We start from the raw sequence: 24682 nt of genomic DNA on the forward strand, positions 1-24682 counted from the left end.
CCAGCAAGAAGTGCATGGAGTTGTCGCTTTCTAGGATGCTACCAGAATGTGATTCGGCGCAGTGAAGAAGAGAAAAAAGAGGAATTACCTTTTAATCGGTCGGGTTTCCATTTCACCAGTCTTTTAGCAAAAGGGAAAAATGTTTTTAAAGGAAGGTACTTCAGTGACTTGGGAAAAGAATAACTTTCTCTTCAAAAAAAGTCTCTTTTTGTTACCAAGGTAACAAGAAAAGAGCTGTTTCCCAGAGTCTCTGGGCTCCCCATGACTGCTGTAACCGCACAATACATTCCTAAACAGCACAGGGGAAAGTCCGCATCACTCCATGGGACACTGAGAGACAGTCACTGGGACAGGAGGGGGCAGGACAGCAAAGACAGAACCCTCCCCCCAGAAGACAGAGGCAGCAGGCACGGCATGGCAGGGAGAAGGGAGAGCCGCGGGGAGGGAAAATGTCTCCGGTGAAGTAACCTGGGCAGGTAAGCATTGTGTCGCTGTCCAATCTACCCAGAGCACACCCAGGCGACTGCGGTAGCTGTCGCTGACCCACACCCCAGGCTATGGCTCCCAGAGAGGCAGAAGGGCTGCAAATCAATCTCAGCAGCCTGCAGAACAGAGGAACCCGTTCCTGTGCCTCAGAAATGCACGGGCCACGAGGCTGCAGATGTCTGGTCCTAGCTGCGTTCATGACTGTGTGGGTGGAGTACTCCACAGTCAGGCTCCACAGACAAGGTGCACACAGCACTCTGTGTCACACGAGACGCGTAACACAACTGGACAATGCCATTCGAAAACCTGAACCAGTTAGTGCAACAAGTCTACCTCAGGGTTAACCCAGGATTTGGTCTGAACACACAGAGCAAATTCAAGTCCACAAAAATGCAAAGACGTGAGCAGACTGGAAGGGAAGAAAAAGAGTTAAGACTAGATAGACTATTGCTATCCATCTTTATTTGTGATTGCTCTCCGGGAAACGCTTTGTTTTGAAAGACAAGCCTAAAGACAAGCAGTGCGCAGAGCACACGCTACTCCTGCTACATCACAGTAAAACGCCTCTCGGCAGAGTGTTAGGGGAAGGTCTGCTTGTGCACAGCAAAAGGAGCGAAACTTAAGTAAAGACCAGGAATTGTGGGCACAGTGCGCTCACAGTTGCGCACGCGGTCTTCACATGTAGCCTCATGTTGACACAGTGAATGGGGAGTCCAAATACACCTTGCGCAGAAGTCCTCGGTGAACCCACGTTTGCTGAGGGGAGGGCGCTGGCTTCGAGCCAAAGATTTCATCGAGTTAGTGGAGAGAGAGTTGAAAATGCGGCCTTGTGGCTCCGATATTCTGAAAGAAAGGAAATGTCCGGAGAAGACTCTTAAAGACAGGAGTGTCTACCGTAACCTTCGCTATTCAACGCCCAATCCAGGAAGGCTTGACCACAGTTTACCAATTCTGGCCCCAAAGCCGAGAAGATAGAATAAATGTCTTTCATGAAAGCCAAGCCAGGTTTGAAACTGGCTGTCAGAGTTAACGTATCGAAGACACCAGAAGAAGGGCAGCTCTAACTAGCTTCCTCGATGTTTGTTCATGGAAAGCAGAGAGGACTACAACGGAGTCCCCGAGAGGGAATTTCAGCAATGCAAGGTGACATTAGGAGGCAGTGCTGAGTGGCAAAACACTGGGAAGTACTGCCTATTTATGAATTAATTAACTTTTTTATTTATTTTTTGGTTTTTCGAGACAGAGTTTCTCTGTATTGTTTGGAGGCTGTCCTGGAACTCCCTCGAACTTATTTTTTTATTTGTATGCTTGCATGTGTGTGTGTGTGTGTGTGTGTGTGTGTGTGTACGTGTCAGCGTGTGTCATGTACATATGATGGCACCCATGGATGCATCAAGGCCCTTGGAGCCGGAGCTACAGGCAATGAAGATCCTAGGAACCAAACTCGGGTCCTCTGCGAGAGCAGCAAGTACTCTTTACCACCAAGCCATCTCTCCGGCCTCGGGAGGTAGAATTCAGCTGGGCATTGTGGCGCCTGCCTTTAGTCACGGCATTTAGGAGGCAGAAGAAAGAGGATCTCTGTGAGTTCATGAGTCCTAGGCAGGCCTGGTATAAATAGGGAGTTTCAGGCCAGTAAGTGTGACAGAGCGAGATTCTGCTGCAAAAGACAAAAAAATAAATAAACAACAACGAAATAGAATCTGAACCCTGTACGCTATTTGCTCCTCAAGCTCAGCCATCAGTTTGGAGTCTCACTCTAAATTGGACAGGACACTGTCTCCGCTGTTCTATTCACTGCCATGGTCTCCAGCAGACCGTGTTTTCTTTTCTTTTCTTTCTTCTTTTTTTTTTTTTTTTTTTTCGAGACAGGTTTCTCTGTATTGTCCTGTAACTCAGCTCTGTAGACCAGGCTGGCCTCGAACTCACAGAGATCCGCCTGCCTCTGCCTCCCGAGTGCTGGGAATAAAAGCGTGCGCCACCAATGCCCGGCTCAGACCATGTTTTCAAACTGAGGGAGTACACACTCCCTACGAACCTGCACAGGTTTGTCTCTGGAAAGCTGAGCGGTTCCCCGGAGACTGTGACCCTGCCGCCAACCATGAGGCACTTGAATCAGTGGGAGCCAAGGGCGAACCTGGGCACCACCTGGTTCACTCTGTCATGCTCAGGTGGGCTGGGTTCTGACCTAGCACCCTCAGAGAAACGGACAAAAATGCTCCGCCACAACACAACCCCACGAAGCTCTTACACTTTTATTTTAGCTTTGGGATTGGGCCTGGACACCATCCAAACATGAAGGCTCCTCCCTCTGCCGTGCCATTCCGCAGTAAGTGTCTTTATAATCACTAGATTAAAACTGCACAGTTTGCCGGGCGGTGGTGGCGCACGCCTTTAATCCCAGCACTCGGGAGGCAGAGGCAGGCAGATCTCTGTGAGTTCGAGGCCAGGCTGGACCGACAGCCTCCAAAACAATACAGAGAAGCCCTGTCTCATAAAACAAAAAAAAAAATTGCATAGTTTTATAAGGGACTCTGCAAGTCGTGTGAGTGTCAGCGGATTTGCACGGTGCTTGGGGGAGGCTGTGGCTCCTCGGCCCCGTTTGTTGTGCTGCTGGTTGGGTGATAACTATCATCACTTTTGCATTATTTTCCCAATTCTTCAGATGGAATTTCATAAAACCGCCAATTTACTCTTTCTTAAGCATGAGTCCCGAATCGTTCCTCATCAGCAGACAGACAGGTGACCTTAAAGTAGAGGTCTGTGTGTGTCAACAGCAGGAGAGAAGGTGGTGGAGAAACATCAAGCCGTGACCTAGATCTGCTTTGTAACGTAAGCAGAGTGTAACAGTTTCTATGGTCTAATAACCAACTGTGACGGAAATTCCCACCAACTCCAAGAAGACATGCTAATCACCTTTTTCTTTCTCTGTGTAGCTCTGGCTCTCCTGGAACTCATTCTGTAGACCTCACTGGTCTCTAACTCACAGAGATCTACTTGTCTCTGCCACCACCGCCTGGCCATATTAACCATCTTGATATCCGCTTCTTGTTCGTAAGAAAGCCGAGAAGGAATGCCCATGCTGTTCTCTCTCTCTCACACACACACACACACACACACACACACACACACACACACACACACACACACACAGGTGTCATATAGACAGGAAGGAGACTAAAACACTTTTTTAGGTTTTTTTGTTTGGTTGGTTTCTGTTTTGTTTTAAAGTTGTGGCAGAAGAACTGTGAGGAAGTTTGAAAAGATCGGCTGCCTCAGGCTGGGTCATAGAGACAACGGGAGCAGTAATCTGGCGTCTGCAAATGCGTTGTCCTTGCATCTCGTGAAACCAGCCGCTGTCACAGCACACTGTAGAGGAGGACATGCATGCACCCTAACCCTTCTTAACCCTTCCTTGTCAGAGGGCTCCTAGTGGGCACGGTAGTCTGAAGCCCGGCAGTGCCCAGAGCCAGGCAGGAGAGGTGTGTGTGAGAGGTCACACAGTCCTACACAGGGACAAAACAAACCAGAATCCTGCACTTACCTGGGAAAGTTGCAGAACCAGCCTGAAAGGCCTAAGAGTCTTCCCCTTGTCCTGCTTCTTCCTCGGCTTCCTCTTCTCCAGCCTCTCCCTCTGCTCCTTCCTCCGCTACCTCTTCCGTCTAGATTTTACAGAATCACACCATTACTGAGACGCAGAAGGGCACAATGGGAATAAGATGCCAAGCTAGAACTGAGGGCTCCTAGTGACATCTGCCTCACAAGAGAGGTAGAGAGTGGCTGAAGACATCAGACACTGACCTCCAGTCACCACACACACATGCACTCACACATGAACACACACACATCATACATACACACAAACATATACACAGACACACATATACACATACACACACACATATACATAAATACACACACAAATACACACATACACAAATACACACATACATATATGCACATAAATACACACACAAATGAGAGGAATGCAGCCAAGGCAGCCCTGGCTCTCCAGTGGATGCGTTCACTAAGCTAATTAAGCCAGCGGCTAACGGTGGCACCCCCTACCTCTTCTGTAGTTCTCTCTCCCTCTTCTTCTCCCTCTTCTCCCTTAGGCCACAAAGAAAAAAAAAACCGGAGTGAGATTTAAGGTGAATTTCTAAGGCAAGCAAACCACAGTGAAAAGGAAGCTCGTTGAAAGAGCCTGGCATTGTTATCCGAGAGGCGCGCACACAGCAAAGCTGTCACGATCTAGCACGGTTCAGATCAGAGACACAACCAACCAAAATAAAAATGTCCTTACTGCCTGTGTGGCCTTATAAGTGTGTGTTTACTGCAGCTACCAAATAGCCAGTGAGAAGGCCCGGTGAGTAAGTCACTTGCTGTGCCAGCCTGGAAGCCTGGGTTCAAGCCCCATGTCCCTATAAAGGTGGAATGAGAGAACTGAGCCCGCAGGGTTGTCCTTGGACCTCCATATACCTACTGTGGCACAGTGATGGTAGTTTTTGAGATTATAATTACCTCATTTCCCCCTTCTCTTCTCTCCAACTCCCCCTATGTCCTCCCCGCCCACCCCATTTGCTCTCATTCAAATTCATGGTCTTGGCTTGGCTGTTAGGTTACAGACCTTAAAGGACACTGCCACTTTAAGAGAAGGGGATATAGCAGCTTGTCTCTCGTCAGTTGGAGGCACAAGCAACACCAGCATGGACTTATACACCCTCCCTCCGGCAGCTGAGATGAGTCCATTTCCCTGATGCCCAGACTCCAGGATGGCTTTAGTCTCTTATTTAACCCCTTCTGGCCTTCTTGCTCCCTGCACGTAGGCTGAATCACGTGGTATGGAACCAGCTACCCTTCCAACCCATCCCCAGGAACCTATGAGAACCAGAAATTCCCTTTGTTCCCTACATCAAAGATTCTCCCACTTGGAGATCTCTCCCGGAGTTCCTACTAAACCCAGAATGTCTCCTTTGGTGTTAGTGGTGCATGCCTTTAATCCCAGCACTCGGGAGGCAGAGGCAGGCAGATCTCTGTGAGTTCGAGGCCAGCCAGGTCTACAGAGCGAGTTCCAGGACAGCCTCCAAAGCCACAGAGAATCCCTGTCTCAAAAACCACAACAACAAAGCCATCTGGCCCCTGCCTACCCTCTGGCTTCCCTCCCCTCCTCCTCGAGCTCCTTGCTCAGCAAAGCTGAACCCCTGTGAGATTCTCTGGCACTAGCAGCGGCTCAAAATCAGGTTTGCAGGTGAAGACATTTCCTAATCCAGAAGGCCGAGCCGTGGGTCTCAGATTGGCTCCCACGGCCTTCACTGAGTTGGTCTCTCTGGCTGTTGTGCGTGTTCCCTGCACATGTGATCTGACCCTTGTTTATTCTCAGGGCCTCTAGGATCCTGCCGCTGGTGGAACCAAGTTGTAAATTTGATAAACACCAGTAAGTGGCTGGGAGCCGGAACACGTGAAGCCTGCTACCTGCTCTCTGCCTCTCGGAGAACTTTCATTTTCTTTCTTATCCTCCTGTCACCAGATTAAACGTCATCATATGCGGCATTGAGCCATCAGTCCTATGGAGTTTTACATTTTCATAACTCCAAGAACTTTTAGTATCCCGGTGAAACAAGGTACCATTAAAAACGGGGAGACCATAGAGCTAGCTTGGACTACAGAGGGGGAAGTTTCACTACAGTAACTGCTGGTCTCAACCTTAGGTGACTATCAGTAACAGAAGAGGGACGTAGCCCTCCTTATCAATACTGAGAATGACCTTAATTTCTTGGACGATATACTCACTAGAGAAAGGCATCTGCCAAGAACTCTCAGAGAAATAGCCTCTAAAGCCAGGCGGTGGTGGCGAACGCCTTTAATCCCAGCACTCAGGGAGGCAGAGGTTGGTGGATATCTGAGTTCGAGGCCAGTGTGATCAACAGAGCAAGTTCCAGGACAGCAAGGGCTACACAGAGAAATCCTGCCTTAAAGAGCAAATATATCTATTTATATTATAGTAATAATAATAATAATCATAATAAGTAAATAAGTAGTCTAGTCTAAAGCAGCTTTGAAGGGCCCTAGATATTGTCATCACTAGCAGTCAAAACAAGGCTCCCCCTCAGGGCAGGGCTTTGCCTCCCCATTGCTCCCTCCTAATCACTGAGGTTCTGCCTGGCATGGGGCAGTGGCTCAATCAACAGATAAAATTGAATATATTTATCAAATACCGCTCCTGCTTCCAATCCTTCCTAAGCTGAGGGTACAATGATATATCAGCTCCAAAAGCTTTTCCAACATAAGCTCACAGAACCAGACAGTGTCTCAGCTAGGCGGCTGTTGACAAAGCCAACTGTGCACAACGCCGGAACTCAATTTTATGGTTAGGAAATATCTGCATAGACAAAAGCATTGTAAAGAGAGCTGTAGGGGCTGCGTTAATGAAATCAAGTGCTCACAGGGCTGCACGCAACGGGGTAGGAATCGCAGGACTGCAGACAGGGGCAGGAGCCAGCACCAACCCAAATGATGTCACAGTGCTGATGGGGGATGTAGATAGATAGATAGATAGATAGATAGATAGATAGATAGATAGATAATTAGAGATAGATAAATAGATAGATAGACAGACAGACAGATAGATGGTATAGATAGATAGATAGATAGATAGATAGATAGATAGATAGATAGATAGATAGACAGATAGATGGATGGATGGATGGATAGATAGATGGATGGTAGAGATAGATAGGTAGATAGATAGATAGACAGACAGATGTAGAGATAGATAGATAGATAGATAGATAGATAGATAGATAGATGGTAGAGATAGACAGACAGACAGACAGATAGATAGAGATAGACAAACAGATAGATAGATAGATAGACAGACAGACAGATAGATAGGTAGAGATAGATAGATAGATATGTGTGTATGTATGTGTATGTATATATGTTTCTCTTATTGGTTGATGAATAAAACACTGATTGGTCAACAGCCAGGCAGGAAGATAGGCGGGGCTACCAGAACCAGGAGAAGGTTGGGGAGAGGAAGGCAGAGAGAGAAGCCTTGAGGAAGAGATGCCACGTAGAGACCGGGAAAATAGGACACGCCAGGCGCATTGTCCGTTAAGATAAGGCCATGTAAAAACACAGAGATTAGCAGTTATGGGTCGGTAATTAAGAGAGAGCCAGCCAGTAAGAAGCCCTAACCATCAGGCAGCAGTCTTGTAATTAATATTAAAGTCTTCGTGGGCTAATCGTCTGCGGGGCCGGGCTGGGAAGAAAACTCCGGCAACACAGTGCGGCTCTCCATGGGAACCACCAGGAGCAGACATGGGGAATGAGACATCTTAGGCCTTCCACGCTGCAGCTGATTTTTGTTGGGAACTTAGCCAAAGGCTTGGGCCACTGACATGGCACCGGGACAGAACCAAGGACAGGTGTCAGCGGTGACGAGTGTCAGACATGGGCGGCGAGGATGACGCTGAGGCCTGCCAGTGTGGCCTGAAAGGGCAGCTAGCCCACGAACTGGCAGGAGACAGCGCTGGGGGGAGGGGGAGGAGACAGCGCTGGGGGGAGGGGGAGGAGACAGCGCTGGGGGAGGGGGAGACAGCGCTGGGGGAGGGGAGGAGACAGCGCTGGGGGAGGGGAGGAGACAGCGCTGGGGGAGGGGAGGAGACAGCGCTGGGGGAGGGGAGGAGACAGCGCTGGGGGAGGGGAGGAGACAGCGCGGGGGGAGGGGGGAGACAGCGCTGGGGGAGGGGAGAAGACAGCGCTGGGGGGGGGGGGAGACAGCGCTGGGGGAGGGGAGGAGACAGCGCTGGGGGAGGGGAGGAGACAGCGCTGGGGGAGGGGGAGACAGCGCTGGGGGAGGGGGAGACAGCGCTGGGGGAGGGAGGAGACAGCGCTGGGGGAGGGGGAGACAGCGCTGGGGGAGGGGAGGAGACAGCGCTGGGGGAGGGGGAGACAGCGCTGGGGGAGGGGAGGAGACAGCGCTGGGGGGAGGGGGGGAGACAGCGCTGGGGGAGGGGAGGAGACAGCGCTGGGGGAGGGGAGGAGACAGCGCTGGGGGAGGGGAGGTGTCCCCTGAGTCTCTGGCCCTGAGCCCAGTCTCGGGCCTGCAAGCTTTTCAAAAGGAGCTCCTTCCACGCTGGCCTTTACCAACGTCAGACTTGTTTGGGGAGGAGCCAGGGTGGTGAGACTTCAGCCAGGTGTCACCAAGCCCAGGGCTTTGAGATTTTCGGATGAAGAGCACCAGCTGGCAACGAACGAGACTCAGAGCGATTTGGCCTTTTCCATAACAAGAACCAGCACAAACATGAGCCTGTTGTAATGCGTCCACCATCGTATGAAGTTCTCATAATGTTCGCACCGAAACTCTCCCCTAGGGAGGCTGGGCCAGAGGCCTGTTGGAGCCCAACCCCAACCCACAAGGCTCCTAGGGCAGCCAATGCCACCCCAAGACCTTGCCAGCCACATTCCCACCATCCCTTAGGTAGTCCCCACACCCACTGCTCTTGCTCCTTACACAATGCCCACAGCATCAGCACCTGTCCCTGAATAGTGCATCTCCTTAGGAGCAGGCCCCATGCATATCTCAGGCTTGCTGGGACTTGTCGGTCCCCTGAACACCGAACTCCGTGAGTCTCCTTCCCAAGGACACTCGAACGCCCTGGCTCTTTTCCCCAGGAGGTCCACAGGGAGCTACATGTAGGAGCTACTCATCACTCAAGTCAAGGAGTCAGGACCCGTGTCTGAGCAAGAACGTGAATGCGACTTCTCCCTGGATGCATGATGAGCCGCTGAAGCCTGCACTGTCTCCCACCAAGCCCGGGTCCCCGGCAGCTAAAACAGGAGTGGAAACAGCTGGTTCCTCCACCTATGCTCCCATCAGCGCCCACTGTCTTCCTCGAAGCTGTGAGCTCAGCATGACTCCCGGCACCCTCCAGGGATTCAGCTATTGGCAGGTGCGACAAAACCACTGGGAACACAGCAAACACTCACGGCCTTCTCTTGGGGTTCCTTGTCCTCTTGCTGTGCCTCATTCTCACCACTTCCTTCGGCCTTCTCTGTCCCCTGTTTGGGAGGGAAAAAAAGAAACTCAGAAGAATCACTGGCCTTCGGTAAGCTCTCGAGGAAACAGCGGGCCACACTCGCCTTTCCGGTTCTGACAGCCTGCGTGAAGCTAGGAAGACACCTCCTCTACACGAGGTTGTTAAGAGAAGCTTTTCCTTTGAGAGAAGCCTTCCCGCCAGCCTGGTTCTAGAGCCCCATCAGTCCCAAATAAGCACACAGGAGGCTATATTAATTATGAAGCTGTTGGCCTTGCTTATTTCTTACTGGCTAGCTCTGACTTAAGTAATTACCCCATAATTGTTAATCTAAGTTATGTCTCCTACCCCATGGCGTTACATCTTGAATCTCCTGTGTTTCTCCTTCCCAGAATCCTCCTGAACTCCTAGTCCCACCTATCTAGATTCCTATTGGCTCAACAGTGCTTTGACATAAGACTTCCCCAACACGAGGTCATTTACACGCTGACACAAACTCCCCGAGGCCCCAAGCTTCTAACAGACTGCCGGTGTGCTGCCGCCATAAGCCACTGAGTAGAAGGGTGTTGAGTCACTCGTGTAAGGTTGGAGAAGGTGACAGATGCGTAGATGGATGGATATTAACGAATAAGGGTGAACTGGATGTTTGGATGGATGGACAGACGGACAGACGGACAATAGATAAAAGGCATAATAGACAATAATGATGATAGGTATACGGATAGGTACAATATAGATAATAGGTAGGTGAATGACAGAGAGGAATGATAAGTGACTGATAGGTGATATATAGATAAGTGAATAAATAGATGGTAGACACACACAGAGAGAGAGAGAGAGAGATACATAGGTAGACAAAAAAAGAGAGAAAGAAATGTTAGGCCCACGCAGTCACCCTGAGTGCGCTGGCGGCAGCAGCCCTTACCTCTGCAGCACCTTCTGCCTCTCCCGCCACGTCTCCATTGGGAAGGGAAGCAGCTTCCTCAGACTTTGTCACCTACACCGGAACAGTTGAGAAAACACTTGAAGATTCTCTTCAGGACAGTGACTCACATCCCAGTGTCTCTTAACTAACTGAATTACTCCTATCTCTGGCCTTCGTCTCTCGCTCGCTGCAACAGTGGGGCCCACATGGGGAGGAAGTCATTGCCACCCGCACTGCAGTAGCAGGAACATAAAAGCTGTGGCTGGGGAGAAGGCTCCGGGGTTAGGAACGCTGGCTGCCCCCACAGAGGACTCGGGTTCGGTTTCATGGCAGCTTCACAGCCATCGTCTCTCCAATCCCAGTCCCTCTTCTGGACTCTGCAGGTACCAGGCGTGCGCTTTATGTGCAGACATGTGTGCAGGCAAAACACCCATCCACTCAAAGTAAAATTAAAATTAAAATGAGTTTAAGAGCCTAAAGGCAGAAAGCATCATAACACAAGCTCGGGGTCCCCGCGTGACCATCTTAACCTATGAAATGGTCCCCCCCTCCCGCTTTCTAAAACATCGGGTTATCTTCATGACAAACACTCTCCAAACACGCCCTCTGTCACCAATCGATCTTTAATATTTGCTGTGTACCTAACACCATTCTGATACATATTAGTTATTGGGGGAGTCTGTTACTTTCCTGTTCCCCTGGGCTTTGAAACAAAAACAAAGACAGGCTACGCCTCATGACTTTTTAGCTTAAAATACACCATGAGTATTTACCCAGGTTAAAAGCCCTTCTAATTCATTCTTTGTAGCATCTGCTTAATATTAAGTGCATGATAATTTATCCAAATCTATTCTCACTGGTGGATCCTCATCAAGTTCCCATGTTTGTGACTCTATGGCTAGGTGTGCTATGAAAAGTTAAAATGGTGGGGATATTTCTATCAGGGCTTCTTTTTGAAAGGTGTCATACCCTCTGTAATACATGAACACCCTCCTTTTTTTTTTTTTTTTTTTTTTTTTTTAGCCTTATGACCAGCTAACACAATTGCGCTTTTTAATGGTTGTGAGTGTGTGGAGTACCAACCATCATTTGGTTACCGGAAAGGCAGGGCACACATACTTCCAATCGCTCCCATTGTCTTTTCAGGTAACTCTGTTTGTGTTTTGACCATTTTACTTGTATTATTTCAGAAGATTTTGGATGGGTTTTTGAGAGGGGTCTCACTCTGTAGCCCTGCTGACCTTGACCCTTCGTCCATTTGTGTGACATCCTTGTACAGGGGCCGCGCTAAGCATCCCTGTGTTGTTCCAACTTTAGTATGTGTGCTACCGAAGTGAGCACGATGTTAGCTTTTTTGTAAATATATTAATAGTTCTGTACCTTCAAAGTTATTAAAATCTAGCCTTTTAATCCACCTATAATTTAATTTTATATATGATATAAAATAACAGGTTGGAGCTGGGGTTACAGCTCACACAAGAGTATTTGCCTAGTCTGAATGAGCCCTGGGTTCAATCCTGAACACAATTTTTTTTTTCAATTTAAAGTCAGTGTCCACGCGGTGGTCTGTGTGAGAAACGCTCCCCCATAGACTCCTGTGTGTGTGAACACTTGGTCCTCATTTGGTGGCACTCTTTGGTGAGGTTATGGAACCTTTAGGGGATGGAGCCTTGGTGAAGGAAGCAGTCACTGGTCACTGGGATGTCTTTTGGGGGTTTACAGTTTTCCCCACTTCCTATTTGTCCGAGTCTGCGGTTTCCATGCTGTGATGAAACCCCAGGGCCAAGTCCATCCTGGGAGGAAGTCAGGGTAGGCAATGCAGTGTTCAGTGAGGAGGGAGTTCTCTACCTAGAGCTCCAAATTCACAGCTGAACTTTGTAGCAGCCTGTGCACCCCTTATACATAATAAAGAGGAGTCAGCACTAAGGAGAAGCGCTGATGAAATCCGTACCATGCTTAATTCTAGATGTCACTCTCTGTCCCCTTCTTATCAGAACAAAAAAGCAATTTCATGTCAAGTGGAAATGACTAAGCCGAGGGCAGATGCATTTGCAAAGTGAGCGTTCGGGGGACAGATGAGAAGTCATTCGTGACAGTGTAACTTCACAGTCACTGAAGTGGTTCTGTACATTGATGGGTCTCACGGATGGACTTACGTAACTCAACACAATGATACCACGCCTGCCTCCCCTTTTTCTATTCTTCATTCCAACGCTCAGAACTGAACCCAGGGCCTCTGCATAGGTGATCACACCGAGCTGCACCCCACCCCCAGATTCACCCCTAGCCTTCATGTTTCCTTTGTTTATGTGGGGTTTTGTTTTGTTTGTTGTTGTTACTTTTGTTTTTTGGAGACAGGGTTTCTCTGTGCAGCCCTGGCTGTCCTGGAACTCTCTGTGTAGACCAGGCTGGCCTCGAACTCAGAGATCCACCTGCCTCTGCCTCCGGAGTGCCTTCATGTTTCCTAAATATTGTAAGATTTATGAGGACAAGATGAAAGCATAACTGAAAAGCTGTCTGGTGAAAACCCTCTGTATTATATCTCTGCACATAATTCCTCAATGAAGTATATATTAAAACTGTGTCGGTGCAGAAACTACACACACACACACACACACACACACACACACACACACACACACACTGAAACGGTACAGAGATAAGCAGAGCCCCATAGAAGGATGACATGTAAATTCATGAAGCATTCTATAATTTTTTTTAAAAGCATGTTGGCTTAGAGCGCCATTGATGAGCACTAGTGTGTGTCAGCTGCTATCTTCTTTTGTTACAGCTTGTACAGGACCACACAGGGCGTTCAAGCTTACCTTTGACCCTGGAGGGGGAGCCAAACCAAGGAATGAATAAATAATATTTTCTTCTTTTGCAGAGAAGAAGGAGTCGAAATCCTTGAAGCAAAGAAAGAGAATACTTGAAACCGTTATGCACTCGGGAGCTGGTATGTGTACTGAAACCCAGTACTCCCTTATCTGTCAGTCATCAAATGCAAAACATCCTCTCAGCTTGCTCTGTCAACAGATAACTAAGCCGTGAAGCCATAAAATAAAGCACAAGAGCGTGCGCGCGCGCACGCACGCGCACACACACACACACACACAGGAAACAGAGGGAAGACTACTGGGAGGGGAGGAGGGTGATTAGGGACAGGTGCACAGGGTCCCCTTAATCACAAGATGTAAGGGGTCCTTTTCCCCACCCACTCACTGGTTTTGCGGTCTGCCCTTCCCCACTTCCCTGAATACCAGGGGTGTCCACATCTAGATTAATAAAGAGTGCCAATGGCCAAGTCTTCTTTGGTTGTGCCCAAGCCTAGGCTGCCTTGGTCCTCAGGCAGTCACCCCAGCCCGAGTCAGCTTGTCATTGGCAGGCATCCCTACTGCTTCCGGCAGGAATTCCCTCGCAGGTGGGTAACCTAGCCTTGACTGTGCAGGGCTTCCCACCTGCTGTTGCCTTTCTCTGACCCTATCTGCCATGATTCGCGACGTGACTTCATCTGCTCTGTACAGCAGATGCGCAGGGTTTCCGGACACCTGAAGCTCTCACCTTGTAGGAAGAGACCCGCTAGAGGCGCTTAAGGATGTAGTAATGATAGGACGGTGCTAACCACACCCACTTTGGGCGTGACTAGAGACGGGACGGTGAACTACGCCGCTAGCCAGGCCCACTCTTGGGCGTGGCTAGAGGCGTGTACGGAGGTTCTTATAAAAGACTGCAGCAGAGCCACATTCGCTCTTTTTGGCTTCTGGTTCGGTGGTAGGAAAGCTACCTGACTCGTCTGGGTTGCCCGTTTTTCTCTTGTAAGTAATTCCTACAATAAACAGTTACCTACACCCTCAACAAGTGTGCCATTTATCGTTACAGGGACATCACCTCCTGGTGCACAGACATCCGCTGCTTGCCCCTGCCCCACGCCTGCTGCTGTCTCTCATAGGGCCCAGGACACGGCTGGCCAAGAAAGAATCCACATGACCCCGTGAGAACACCTGATTGGCTGAGTTTTCATTCCAGTCGTGGGGAAAGATACAGCGACAGTATCTTAAGAGTTTCTACTACGCTGTGACAAAACACCATGACCAAAGCCACTTGGAGAGGAAAGGGTCTATTTCGGCTTACACTTTCAATCTCTTAGAGGGAAGTCAGGCCAGGAACTCAAACACAGCAGGCACCTGGAGGCGGGCAGGGGCTAATGCCATGGAGGAGTGCTACCTATGGCTTTTTCTCCATGGCTTTGCTCAGACCGCCTTCCCAGGGGTGGCACCGCCCACAGTGAGCTCACAACAGTCGTCAACCAACACAATGCATCACAGGTTTGCCCGTGGGCCAATCTGGGGGGGGGGCATTTTCTTAATTGAGGTCCTTTCTTCCCAAATGACTCTAGCCTGGGTCAAGCTGACATAAAACTAGCCAGCACAGACAGACTATTAAGTTTAATGCCATCTTATTTTTATTTCATGAGTGCTTTGCCTGCATGCCTGTCTGTGCACGGTGTACATGTCTGGTATCTGCAGGGGCCAGAAGAGGGTATCAGATCCCCTGGAACCTGGGTCACAGCTGGTCGTAGCTACCAAGTAGCTACTAGGAACTAAACCCGGGTGCTTTGGAAGAGCAGCCAGTGCTTTTAACCGGAGAGCCATCTCTCCCATCACCCTAATGGCTTTAAGGTTTCACAAAACCACAAAGTGGACAAATGGTTTCTTAGAATATAATAAAAGAAGAAGTTATGTAGTGAGACTGACCCCGGCCCTCACTCCTTTATTTAGAGACAACAAGTACACACAGGACATTTCAAACAAGAAGTTACCAACACTGGTTGCCTCCAGGCAGGAAAGCCTACTTTATATTTGAGGCCAGAGCAAAGTTGATCCACTGTGCCTTTGGTTTTAAACGTGGCTGAGAATTAACACACGGCAGCAGAGAATTAGACCAAGTACAGACCCCTTCTGAGAGGAAAGCCCCTGTGACCTCCCAGATGGGAGCATGGAGCTGGCTCGGCTCAGGGGGCTGCAGTGAACTGTGAGCATGAACTGAGATAGCAGTGATTCACCACGAAGACCCTTTGAAATCAGTTCATCTTTCAGTGTCCGCAAGTATGACTTTCTCTAAGTTTACTTAGAACTGGTGAACAAGGGGCAGCCCATAGGCCCCAGACTGATAGCTGGGAAACCAGCATAGGCCCAATCCAGACCCCCTGAATGTGGTGTCAGTTAGGAGGCCTGGGCAGTCTATGGGGCCTCTGGTAGTGGATCAGTATTTATCCCTAGTACACAAATGGACTTTGGGAGCCCATTCCACATAGAGGGATAGTCTCTCAGCCTAGATCCACGGGGGGAGGTTCTTGGCCTTGCTCCAAATGATGTGACAGACTTTGAAGATCCCCCCATGGAAGGCCTCACCCCTAGGGGAGCAGAGAGGAGATAAGATAAGGGGCTGGTGGGGGGCAGGGGAGGAGGGGAGGGAGAGGGAACTGGGATTGACATGTAAAACAAGCTTGTTTCTACTTTAAATAAAAAATACACACACACACACACACACACACACACACACACACACACACACACACACACGAGAGGAACTGGTGTGCCCAAGAGCCGGCTCAGAGGTTGAGAGTGTCTGCTGCTCTCACAGACTGTCCCTGACCCCACATCAGGTGGCTCACAACCACCTTCTATTCCAGCTCCCAGGGGCCTGATGCCCTCTTCTGGCGTCTGTGGGTACCGCATACATATGCACATGCGCACAGAGAAGCAGGTGTCTGGGCGCACACAGATAAATTTCAAAAATAAAACTAAATACATTTTATTGTGTTTTAAAGAACCTATTACAGAAAAAGCAAAAGCAAAAATCCCTTGCTGCCACAGCTGGCTCCTGCGTCAGCCTCCTCCTTGTCTAGTAAGATGCAAAGGAGGGGTGGGAGAAGGGTGGAGAATGGATTCCCTTGCCTTTCATTAACTTCATTACATATTTACCATGGGGGAGGTGAGCATGCTGCCGGGCGTGGGGGGGGTCAGCAGACAACGGGGCTCAGGTCATCAGGCTTGGCAGTGGGTGCTTTGTTGGGGAATATTAATTTAAGGTGTATTGCATTTGTTTTTGTTTTTGTTTTTTTGCTGCGGAACATTTGTTTAATGATGCAGAGGTGTATTACATTATTTTATGTTGCATTTTCTTAACCTCATAAATCTGTGTTGCTGTGCCCTGTCTAAAACACCGGATTGGTCTAATTAAAAGAGCTGAGCAGCCAATAGAGAGGCAGAAGGAAAGGACTGGCAGGCAGAGGGAATAAAAAGATGGAGAAATCTGTGTGAAGGGGTCAAAGAGGAGCAAGAGAACGAGGGTCCAGCCACACACAGCCAGCCACGGAGTAAGAGGGGCAGTAAGACAAACAGAAGTAAGAGAAGGGAAAAAACCCAGAGGCAAAAGGTAGATGGGATAATTTAAGTTAGGGAAATCTGGCTAGAAATAAGCCAAGCTAAGGCCAGGCACTCATAAGAGTAAGTCTCCGTGTCTGTGATTATTTGGGAGCTGGGTGCCGGGGGCCTCTCAAGAAGCTAATTCAGTCTTGCAAATTTGTGCAGTCCTATGACAGGCTCAAGTGCCTCCCCGACATGCCCTCATCCACCTGGAGCCCTAGAAAGCGACCTTATTTGGAAGTAAGATATTTGCAGCTGTAGTGGTCGTGATAAGACCATGCCACACTTCAAATCAGAGCTCAGAAGCTTTTGTGCGGAAGAGCAGACAGTGCGTCTGGAGGCATTGACCAGTCAATGGCCTGCCCGCCTTGCAAGCATGGGGACCCGAGTTCCATCCCCAGAGCCCATGTAAAAGAAACCCAGGACCTCAGTACCAAGGTGGCAAACACAGATGGATCCTGGCACCGACTCCCCAGCCAGCTTAGCCTGGGCAAGTCCCATGCCAGTAAGAGACCCCCCCCATCTAGACAGAGCAAGATCGACGGTGCTTGAGAAACAAAACCCAAGGTTGTCCTCTGACATACAACCACACACACACACACACACACACACACACACACACACACACACACACACACACGGCCATGTAATGAGTATGTTGGGCTGTGTGGCTTGTATGCATGATCTTGGTTCCCAGCTCTCGGCTGAGCCACCGTATGACTTCAGCTCAGGTGGTTGGTGAATGAATTCTTGTGGATGAGGTCTAGTGAGACAGAGACTGGCAACAGCAGGAGTTAGCCTGCATCTGCTTGAAGACAGGGTGGTTCAGACGGCGAGCACAGGAGCCAAGAAGTGACTGCATATCCCCGAACGCCTGGGCCCAGATCTCAGATGCAACGCCACAACGGACAAGTCCCTCTGCTTGCCAGCACCCTCTTCCTCCACAGGAGGGATGACCCCACTGTATGTCCATGTCTCACGGCTAAAGTCCATGGGTTTTTGGGTTTTTTAAATGATTCCTTTCAACAATTTTCTATCTTATGCAAAGCCTGTAAACTCTGAGGAAGTTGAAATAAACTATTAAGTCCTTCAAACGGACTTGTCAGGCCAGCATACGGTCTCAGTGTGTAAAGTCTGCCATGTACAACAATCTGAGCTCAGTCCGCAGAGCCCATGAGAATTGGCTCCCAAAAATTTCATCTGACCTCCACACCCATATGCTGTGGCTTGCACACACCCATACACATGTACACAGACACACACACAACAAAAAAAATTAAAGGCGATAAAAAAATATGAATAAAATCGCTATTATCATCAAATGCTCAGAATGCATTTAAACTAACAGGGTGGGTTTGAACAAATTCACCCTATTTCTGGCATAAGGACAGCTTTCAAGAATTTATCACGTATCCACTGAGCATGCACTTCCCAAAGCTAAGTAAAACCCACCCCGTTCTATCGAAAGTGGAGATTTTGTGTAAAAACAACTGGCTTCAATCCTCCGAAACCGCAGAACCTAAAATGCCTGCAAACCATCTTCTCACGCTTACGTGTTGGTGGGATAGAAGAAAGAGACCGTGACCTGGCAGGTGTGAACAGTTTCAAGCAGTGTCTCGAAACCAATCTGCTTTAAACAATTTCTGGCAAACAGGCCGAGGAGATGGGTCAGTGGATAAAGTATAAAGTGGCTGCTATGCAAACGGGGGGGGGGGGGGGGGTGAGTTCAGGTCTCCAGAGCCTGTACAGAAGCAGAGCACAACACATGTCTGTTCACCTGGTGCTGGCCAGGGGACAGAGACAGGCTGATTCACACAACTCTGCCCAGCCTAACTGAATCAATGAGCTCCAGATCCACTGAGCAACCCTGCCTCAAAAACAAAAAACAAAAAACAAAGTAGAAGGTGATTGAAGAAGACACCCAGTGTCAACCTCTGACCTACACACACACACACTCTCTCTCTCTCTCTCTCTCTCTCTCTAACACACACACACACTACTCTCTTTCTCTCACACACACATATATGCATGGGTACACACACATGCAAACCACACACATTAATTAGTTAGCTAATAATCCTGATAAATGCAAACCACACACACATTAGTCAATTAGTTAGTCAGCTAATAATCCTGATAAATGCAAACCACACACACATTAGTCCATTAGTTAGCCAGCTAATAATCCTGATAAATGCACAGAAGAATGCCGAATACTCACCCCGCAGTACTGCTCTTCGTTGAAGATCTGAGGAGGCAAAGGAATCCCATTCTGAGGCTTCTTCTCCCCGGGGACGTTCTCTCTCATCCACTTCCGGTTGTCCTCGTCCCCAGCTATGTCCAGTTCCTTAAAGTCTATTTTGTTGGCTTCCAGAAAGCCCACCACTTCTTGCTGCTTCTTCCTTATCTGGGTTAAGAGCAGAGAAAAATAATCATTACTGCATTACAATGCTGTGTCGCAGCTGTGTTTTTGAATCGTGCTTCGCCGACGCTTGCACGGCTTCATTTCCTTTTAGCTGTGCTCGCTGCACAGCGTGGATAGTTATGCGCGGCCTGAAAGCAATAAAATCACACGTTTCTGTTAGAAAGGATCGCGGGGTGGCGGGGCAATGGAGCTGTGGGTCCTGGCACAGGTGCGGGTGTGACCCTATACGAAGTGCAACTCCCAGCACCCAGAAAAGAAAATAGAAGAAAATGTTTGCGACTTGGACTCACCAAGGACCGCTTAAAACAGTCTCCTGGGACTGACTGGAACAAGTGAGGAGGCCTGGCCTGGGAGCTTGAGAGAAGGAAGGGCCCTAGAGTCAAGCCCAGAGGAGGAGGTAGGACCCGGGTGCCTCTCTGGTGGATACCTTCACCCGCCTCATCCTCCCCCCTGGTGGGACCTTGCTGGAGTACTCTGATTGAGTCTTCCTCCTAAAGGGCTGCTCTTCTCCAGGTAGCCGCCTGAGCTGACCCCCCCCCCCAAGCACACAGCGCCAGCTGTCAGAGGGCTCCTCCCCCTTTGCAGCTGGGAGAGCGGTGCACATGGCGCCCCAGCAGATCTCCTCAAGACTCACTCCACATCTTCCCAACGTCCCTTCTCTATCCTCAGGATGCCAAAAGGCCTTGCTGCTTCTACACCCAACTGTCTGTCTTGAGGAACAGGTCTGCAGGGTCTGGAGATCCCTGGGGGCCGGGTCACTGTTTGGAGCCTTGGGGACCTCCGTGGAGGCTGGGAGAGCGTTTTTCCTATCCTGTGGCCCCAACAAGCTTTGTCTTTGTCCTGAAGTCTGGCAAGTCACTGTTGGCCACTCCAGCGTGACTGAGGATCCACAGACACGCCTCTCAAAGCCTCTTGTTTATTTGTCTGGTACAGTGAGGAGCCTTTCCAAGTGAGGTCACCTTACTATAGTGTGAAGCCTGCTGGATGGGAGTCGGGGGTGACCTTTGTCTATGCCCTAGCTCCAAGGGTGCTCTCAAGCAAGGGCTTGGGGCTTTGATTCCCTGGTCTGCAAAGTATACACAAAGACGCCTTCCTCTGGGGTGTTGGTGACAACTGAGTGTGGCGATGTGTGGCAATGCATTCTGGGTTGTAGCAGAGACCATGCACTGCTGGGCACCCAGCACACACCGTTCTTTCCCAGTTAGGCTGGCCATGCCAGCAGGTGGGGATTTCACTGTTGGGGTATTGCTTGGGACAGGGTCTCACTACACAGTCCAGGTTGTCCCAGAACTAGCTATGTGGCCCAGGCTGGCCAAAAAAACTCATGCTCTTCCTGCTCTGGCCTCCTAAGTTCTGGGATTACAAGTGTGCCATCACGCCTATTTTAAAGTATCAACAAGTTTTCTAATACTGACACCCAGATCAAAATAATTATTCTTTTTTCTTTTTTGAGGGGTGGGGTGCTGGAGAGAGAGCTCAGTGGATTGAGCACTTGCTGCACAAGCACAAGTTCAGATCCAAGAACCGGCATAAAACAGCTGGGTGTGGCCACACATGTAACCACAGTCTCTGGGGGGGGGGCAGAGAAAGGGTGAGCTCTGGGGCTTGCAGGCTGATAACCTAGTTCCCAGCTCAATTTGAGACCCTGTCTCAAGTGAATAAGGCAGGTAATGATAGAACAGGACACTGGACATCCTCCACTGGCCTCTGCATGTGTGTGAAGATACATACATGCACATACATGCTCATACACCATACTCACAAACATACATGCACACGTGCACAAAGAGTCCTGTTTTTTTTTTTCTGTCACATTTATACCATCCATCTAGTGGGAGAAGGGCCTGAGGAACCTGGGAGTCCCGTATCCTCCGTCACAGAGGTTGCCACCCCAGGGAATGAACACCTTGGAAACAGTAAGGACTACCCTCTCTGTCCTCTCTGTCCCCACTACAGTGACAGCCTTCTAGAAAGGAAGGGGGCCATGTGAGCGGACACTTACCCTTTCCTGCTTCCCTTGACCCCTTAGGCCAAAATTGTCTCAAACAGGGTACAGTGTGGCCCAGACCTTTGACTGTGATTGTTAGAATGGGGCTGATGCACAACATTACTCAGTTCCTATCAATGAGAGTGTTGGCTACTTTTCTGCTGGGCCGGAATTCATTTTCTAAGCATGTGACCTCGCAGACCACCCAACACACATGTAACAGGAACATGAGTAGCCCCCTGCACAGTTTTCCCGACAAGGAGCTAGCTGTTGGGTGAAACTCCCGTTCCTGAACACTCGGCGGTACAGATGTGGGGTGGTGAGCCCTCAATCTTAATGACAAGACAAGCACCCTTCTGCCTCCTTGGTTTTAGACAGTTCTAATATCATAGCCCTAGAGCTACTAAAAACAGTTGCCAGTAGTCACAGTGACTGATAATGATGCCAACTGCAATGCGCATTAGTATCAGTTAATGGTGGCCAATAAAAATTAGAAGAGCAATTAACATGAACAAACAGCTGCCGGTGACTACACAGAACTTTCCAAGTCAGGCCCTGGCACGGTGCTGGGCACCCGAGTGTGGTGCCTCGGGAGTCCTCGTGACCCAGCTCTGAGGTGAGCACTATTCTTATCTTCATTTTACAGACAAGGAAATTGAGGCTTAGGAAAGAGAAACACCCTCCTCCAAGGTTACACAGTTACAAGTTGCGCTGAAACATTTGCCTTGGGAGTCACAAATTAACTCAGCAACTCGAGACCCCAGGCTTCAGGAAGGCAGGACAATAAACCAAACAAGAAGTCTGTGGGTTTATCCCTACTGTCTAAAGAATATAAACAAATATAAATATAAACAAAGTCAGAACAGATAAAAGGCTGAGGCTCGAACAATGGCTCGGTAGTTAAAAACACTGGCTGCTCTTCCAGAGGACTTGGGTTCAATTCCCTGCACCTACATGGTGGCTCACAATCATCTGTAAACCAGTCCTGGGGATCTGAAGCCTCTTATGGCCTCTATGGGCACCAAGCACACTGTGTTGTCTACAGGCCTACACGTAGGCAAAACACCTATGCACATACAATTTTAAACAAATAAACGACTGGTAAGAACTTTCAACAATGAGTACTAACATTTAAAACCCACCCCAGGGGCTGGAGAGATCATTCAGTGGTTAATAGAACTGGCTGCTCTTCCAGAGAACCCAGGTTCAATTCCCAGTACCCACATGGCAGCTCACAACTGTCTGTAACTTAAGTTCTAGTGGCTCTAACTCCCACACAGACATACATGCAGGTCAAATACCAATGCACACTAAATAAAAATAAATTATTTTAAGTCTTTTTAAAAAATAAAAATAAACCCACTTCAAAAAAAGGCCCACCAAAGCCATTATTCTTGAAAAAATATTTTCAATCTAAAAAACCCAAACATGCACTCTCAGGATGTATGTAGCATAGTGGTAAATTAGCATATTTACATAGCATTGTGAGGCCCCAGGTTTAAACCCAGCACTGCAGAAGCTATTTATATCCATATATTGTTTATATCCATAGTTGTCAACAGTCACCAAAGATTTACATTTGCAGTCTCTATGTTTGGAATTCTCCATTGGAGATGTGTGCTCCTCTTTTTGTCCTATTATGGGTCTGAGGTCACTGGGGAAATAACATGACATGTCATCTGTCTCGAAGTCTACATCCTACAGAATGAGCAGAATCACAGAAACCATCATGGATGTGTGGGTGGGTCTGCCAAACCCTTTTGTTTTCTGCTCGCCCTCTCTGGAAACACTCCTGAATGTTTAGGTCTGGGTGTGCTGGCCCTCGGCGAGCTATGGTTGGGGCTGGCACCTAGCCAGGGCCTGGAAACATCTCTCCTGAGTGACTGTCAGGATTCCAGCTGCAACCTGAGACCCTCCGGGAAGTAGCTATAAAAGGAAACACCCCCCTCTCTGGTCTCTTAACTCTCAGAATTAATAAACTCTTTTCTTCCCACGGCCTCACTTTTTTCTCCCAAAACACTGGCCAAAACCTCACTCCAGACAGAAACTAAATCCCAGTCAGAAGCCAATCTCTGGCTCATTTCTAGGAGAACTGAGTCCCTGGGTTGCCCTTCTTTGGCGGGTGGGTCTAGACAGAACGAACGCCTGAACCAGGAGGTGAGTCGTCTCAAGAAACCCAGGCAAAGCCACGGTGTGGAACTGGTGGGCTTCCACCCCAGTTCCGAGAGTTTTTAAAACTGTGGCCTCGGATGGCTTTGCTGTTGTCCCTGTGGCATCGCTTTCCACAAATAATAAAGTCACACCCACTGTCTTTATGCTTCCAGCCATTTCGAAAATAGGAGGAATTACTCCCTGCGGTCTTTTTTCAGCTCTGCCCAATGCGCCGTCTTTTCTTTTTCTTTTTCTTTTTCTTTTTTTTTTTTTTTTCTTCAAGTTTTGGTCTGCGCCTTACAGGACAGATGGTAAAGCACTCAAAAATCAAAGGCCGGTGAATCATAAATACCACACCGCACTACCAACAGGACACGGAGCACAGGTTGAAGCCGAGCATGGAGTACCCCTCCCTCCAGTCACGTTTCACGCCCACCTGCCGGATTACACACTTCACACACTTTGAAGACAAATGAGAGACGCCAAGGGCACTCATGCTCGCCGCGCTGAGCTGCTGTGGTGTGAAGTTGACTCGCACGCCGGAAAAAAACAAAAACAGAATTCAAGACCGAAGCCTGGGCATACCCCCACTGCTCCTCCAGAAAACTCGCACAGGAAGAAAAGCCCACAGAGCCCCAGACACCTACCGCTATTGACCCAGAAGATGTGGCAACAAACACTTTGATAACCATGTCGACAGTCGGGAAGAGGACTCCCCCTAACACACCCCTGCCTGCTAGGGAAGTCACCAGACAAATCCCGAAGTGACGCTCACTCGGGGAGCCAGCCGGTGCCAGGTCAGGTCGGGGGTTGGCGGCTGTTCCAAGGCTCGGCTCCCAGCCCTCCTCCCCCACTCCAACCCAGAGGCTAAAGAGCAACAGGGAGGCATCCTGGGTTTCCCCCTCCGTCTGAGATGTCAGGGAAATGATTGGCTGATAAAAGCGGCCGCTGGACCCTTTCCCTCATCACTTTAGAGGCCTGACAACAGTCCCTAAAAGGCCAGGCTGGAGCTCCAGAGCGCACCAATCACAGACCTATGGAGAGATGCCTAGGGCAGGCGAGGCGGGGCCTGGGGGGACCCGGACTGTGGAGCACACGCAGGGGAGTCTGCAGCCTAGGGAAAAGTCCAGAAAAAAAGCCACCTTATCCAGGAGGGCTTTGAACAAACAACAGAGTTGTGAAGACTGAAACGGCCGCAGAGGCCATTTAAAGAGCGGCTCCTGTTTAAAGTTTTCTAGAAGGTTA

At 49.2% G+C, this 24682-nt stretch overlaps 1 protein-coding gene and 1 non-coding gene across 4 annotated transcripts; both read right to left on the reverse strand.

Annotated features, from left to right (window-relative positions):
- Positions 1-928: 928 nt before the first annotated feature.
- LOC101844661 (SH3 domain-binding glutamic acid-rich protein) lies at positions 929-24342 on the reverse strand. 3 transcript variants are annotated; one of them, XM_040750399.1, is made up of 8 exons: positions 24085-24342; positions 19096-19281; positions 13272-13352; positions 10447-10518; positions 9475-9546; positions 4552-4593; positions 4028-4145; positions 929-1329 (listed from the first exon to the last, which is right to left on the reverse strand). In XM_040750399.1, exons 1-7 carry the CDS (start codon positions 24127-24129, stop codon positions 4059-4061), a joined length of 585 nt encoding a protein of 194 aa, XP_040606333.1. In that variant the 5' UTR covers positions 24130-24342; the 3' UTR covers positions 929-1329; positions 4028-4058. The 3 variants fall into 3 exon arrangements, with proteins under 3 accessions (XP_040606333.1, XP_040606332.1, XP_040606335.1); XM_040750398.1 differs by lacking the exon at positions 24085-24342 and adding an exon at positions 23874-24002; XM_040750401.1 differs by lacking the exon at positions 24085-24342 and adding an exon at positions 19590-19726.
- LOC121142121 lies at positions 11681-11787 on the reverse strand. Its single transcript, XR_005879126.1, has one exon. It is a non-coding gene; the product is annotated as a U6 spliceosomal RNA (small nuclear RNA).
- Positions 24343-24682: the final 340 nt, after the last annotated feature.

This window comes from Mesocricetus auratus, unplaced genomic scaffold (assembly GCF_017639785.1).
Source record: "Mesocricetus auratus isolate SY011 unplaced genomic scaffold, BCM_Maur_2.0 Super-Scaffold_100008, whole genome shotgun sequence".
Lineage (NCBI taxonomy): Eukaryota > Metazoa > Chordata > Mammalia > Rodentia > Cricetidae > Mesocricetus > Mesocricetus auratus.

Bases quoted from the DNA above. Each gene is read 5' to 3' on its own strand.
- LOC101844661 (XM_040750398.1), bottom strand. From the start codon at position 23,933: ATGAGTGCCCTTGGCGTCTCTCATTTGTCTTCAAAGTGTGTGAAGTGT. The intron at 13,353-19,095 runs GTGAGTATTCGG...CTTTGCTTCAAG, and splicing joins ACGAAGAGCAGTACTGCGGG to GATTTCGACTCCTTCTTCTC. The intron at 4,594-9,474 runs GTGAGTGTTTGC...TTGTGGCCTAAG, and splicing joins AGGAACCCCAAGAGAAGGCC to GGAGAAGAGGGAGAAGAAGA.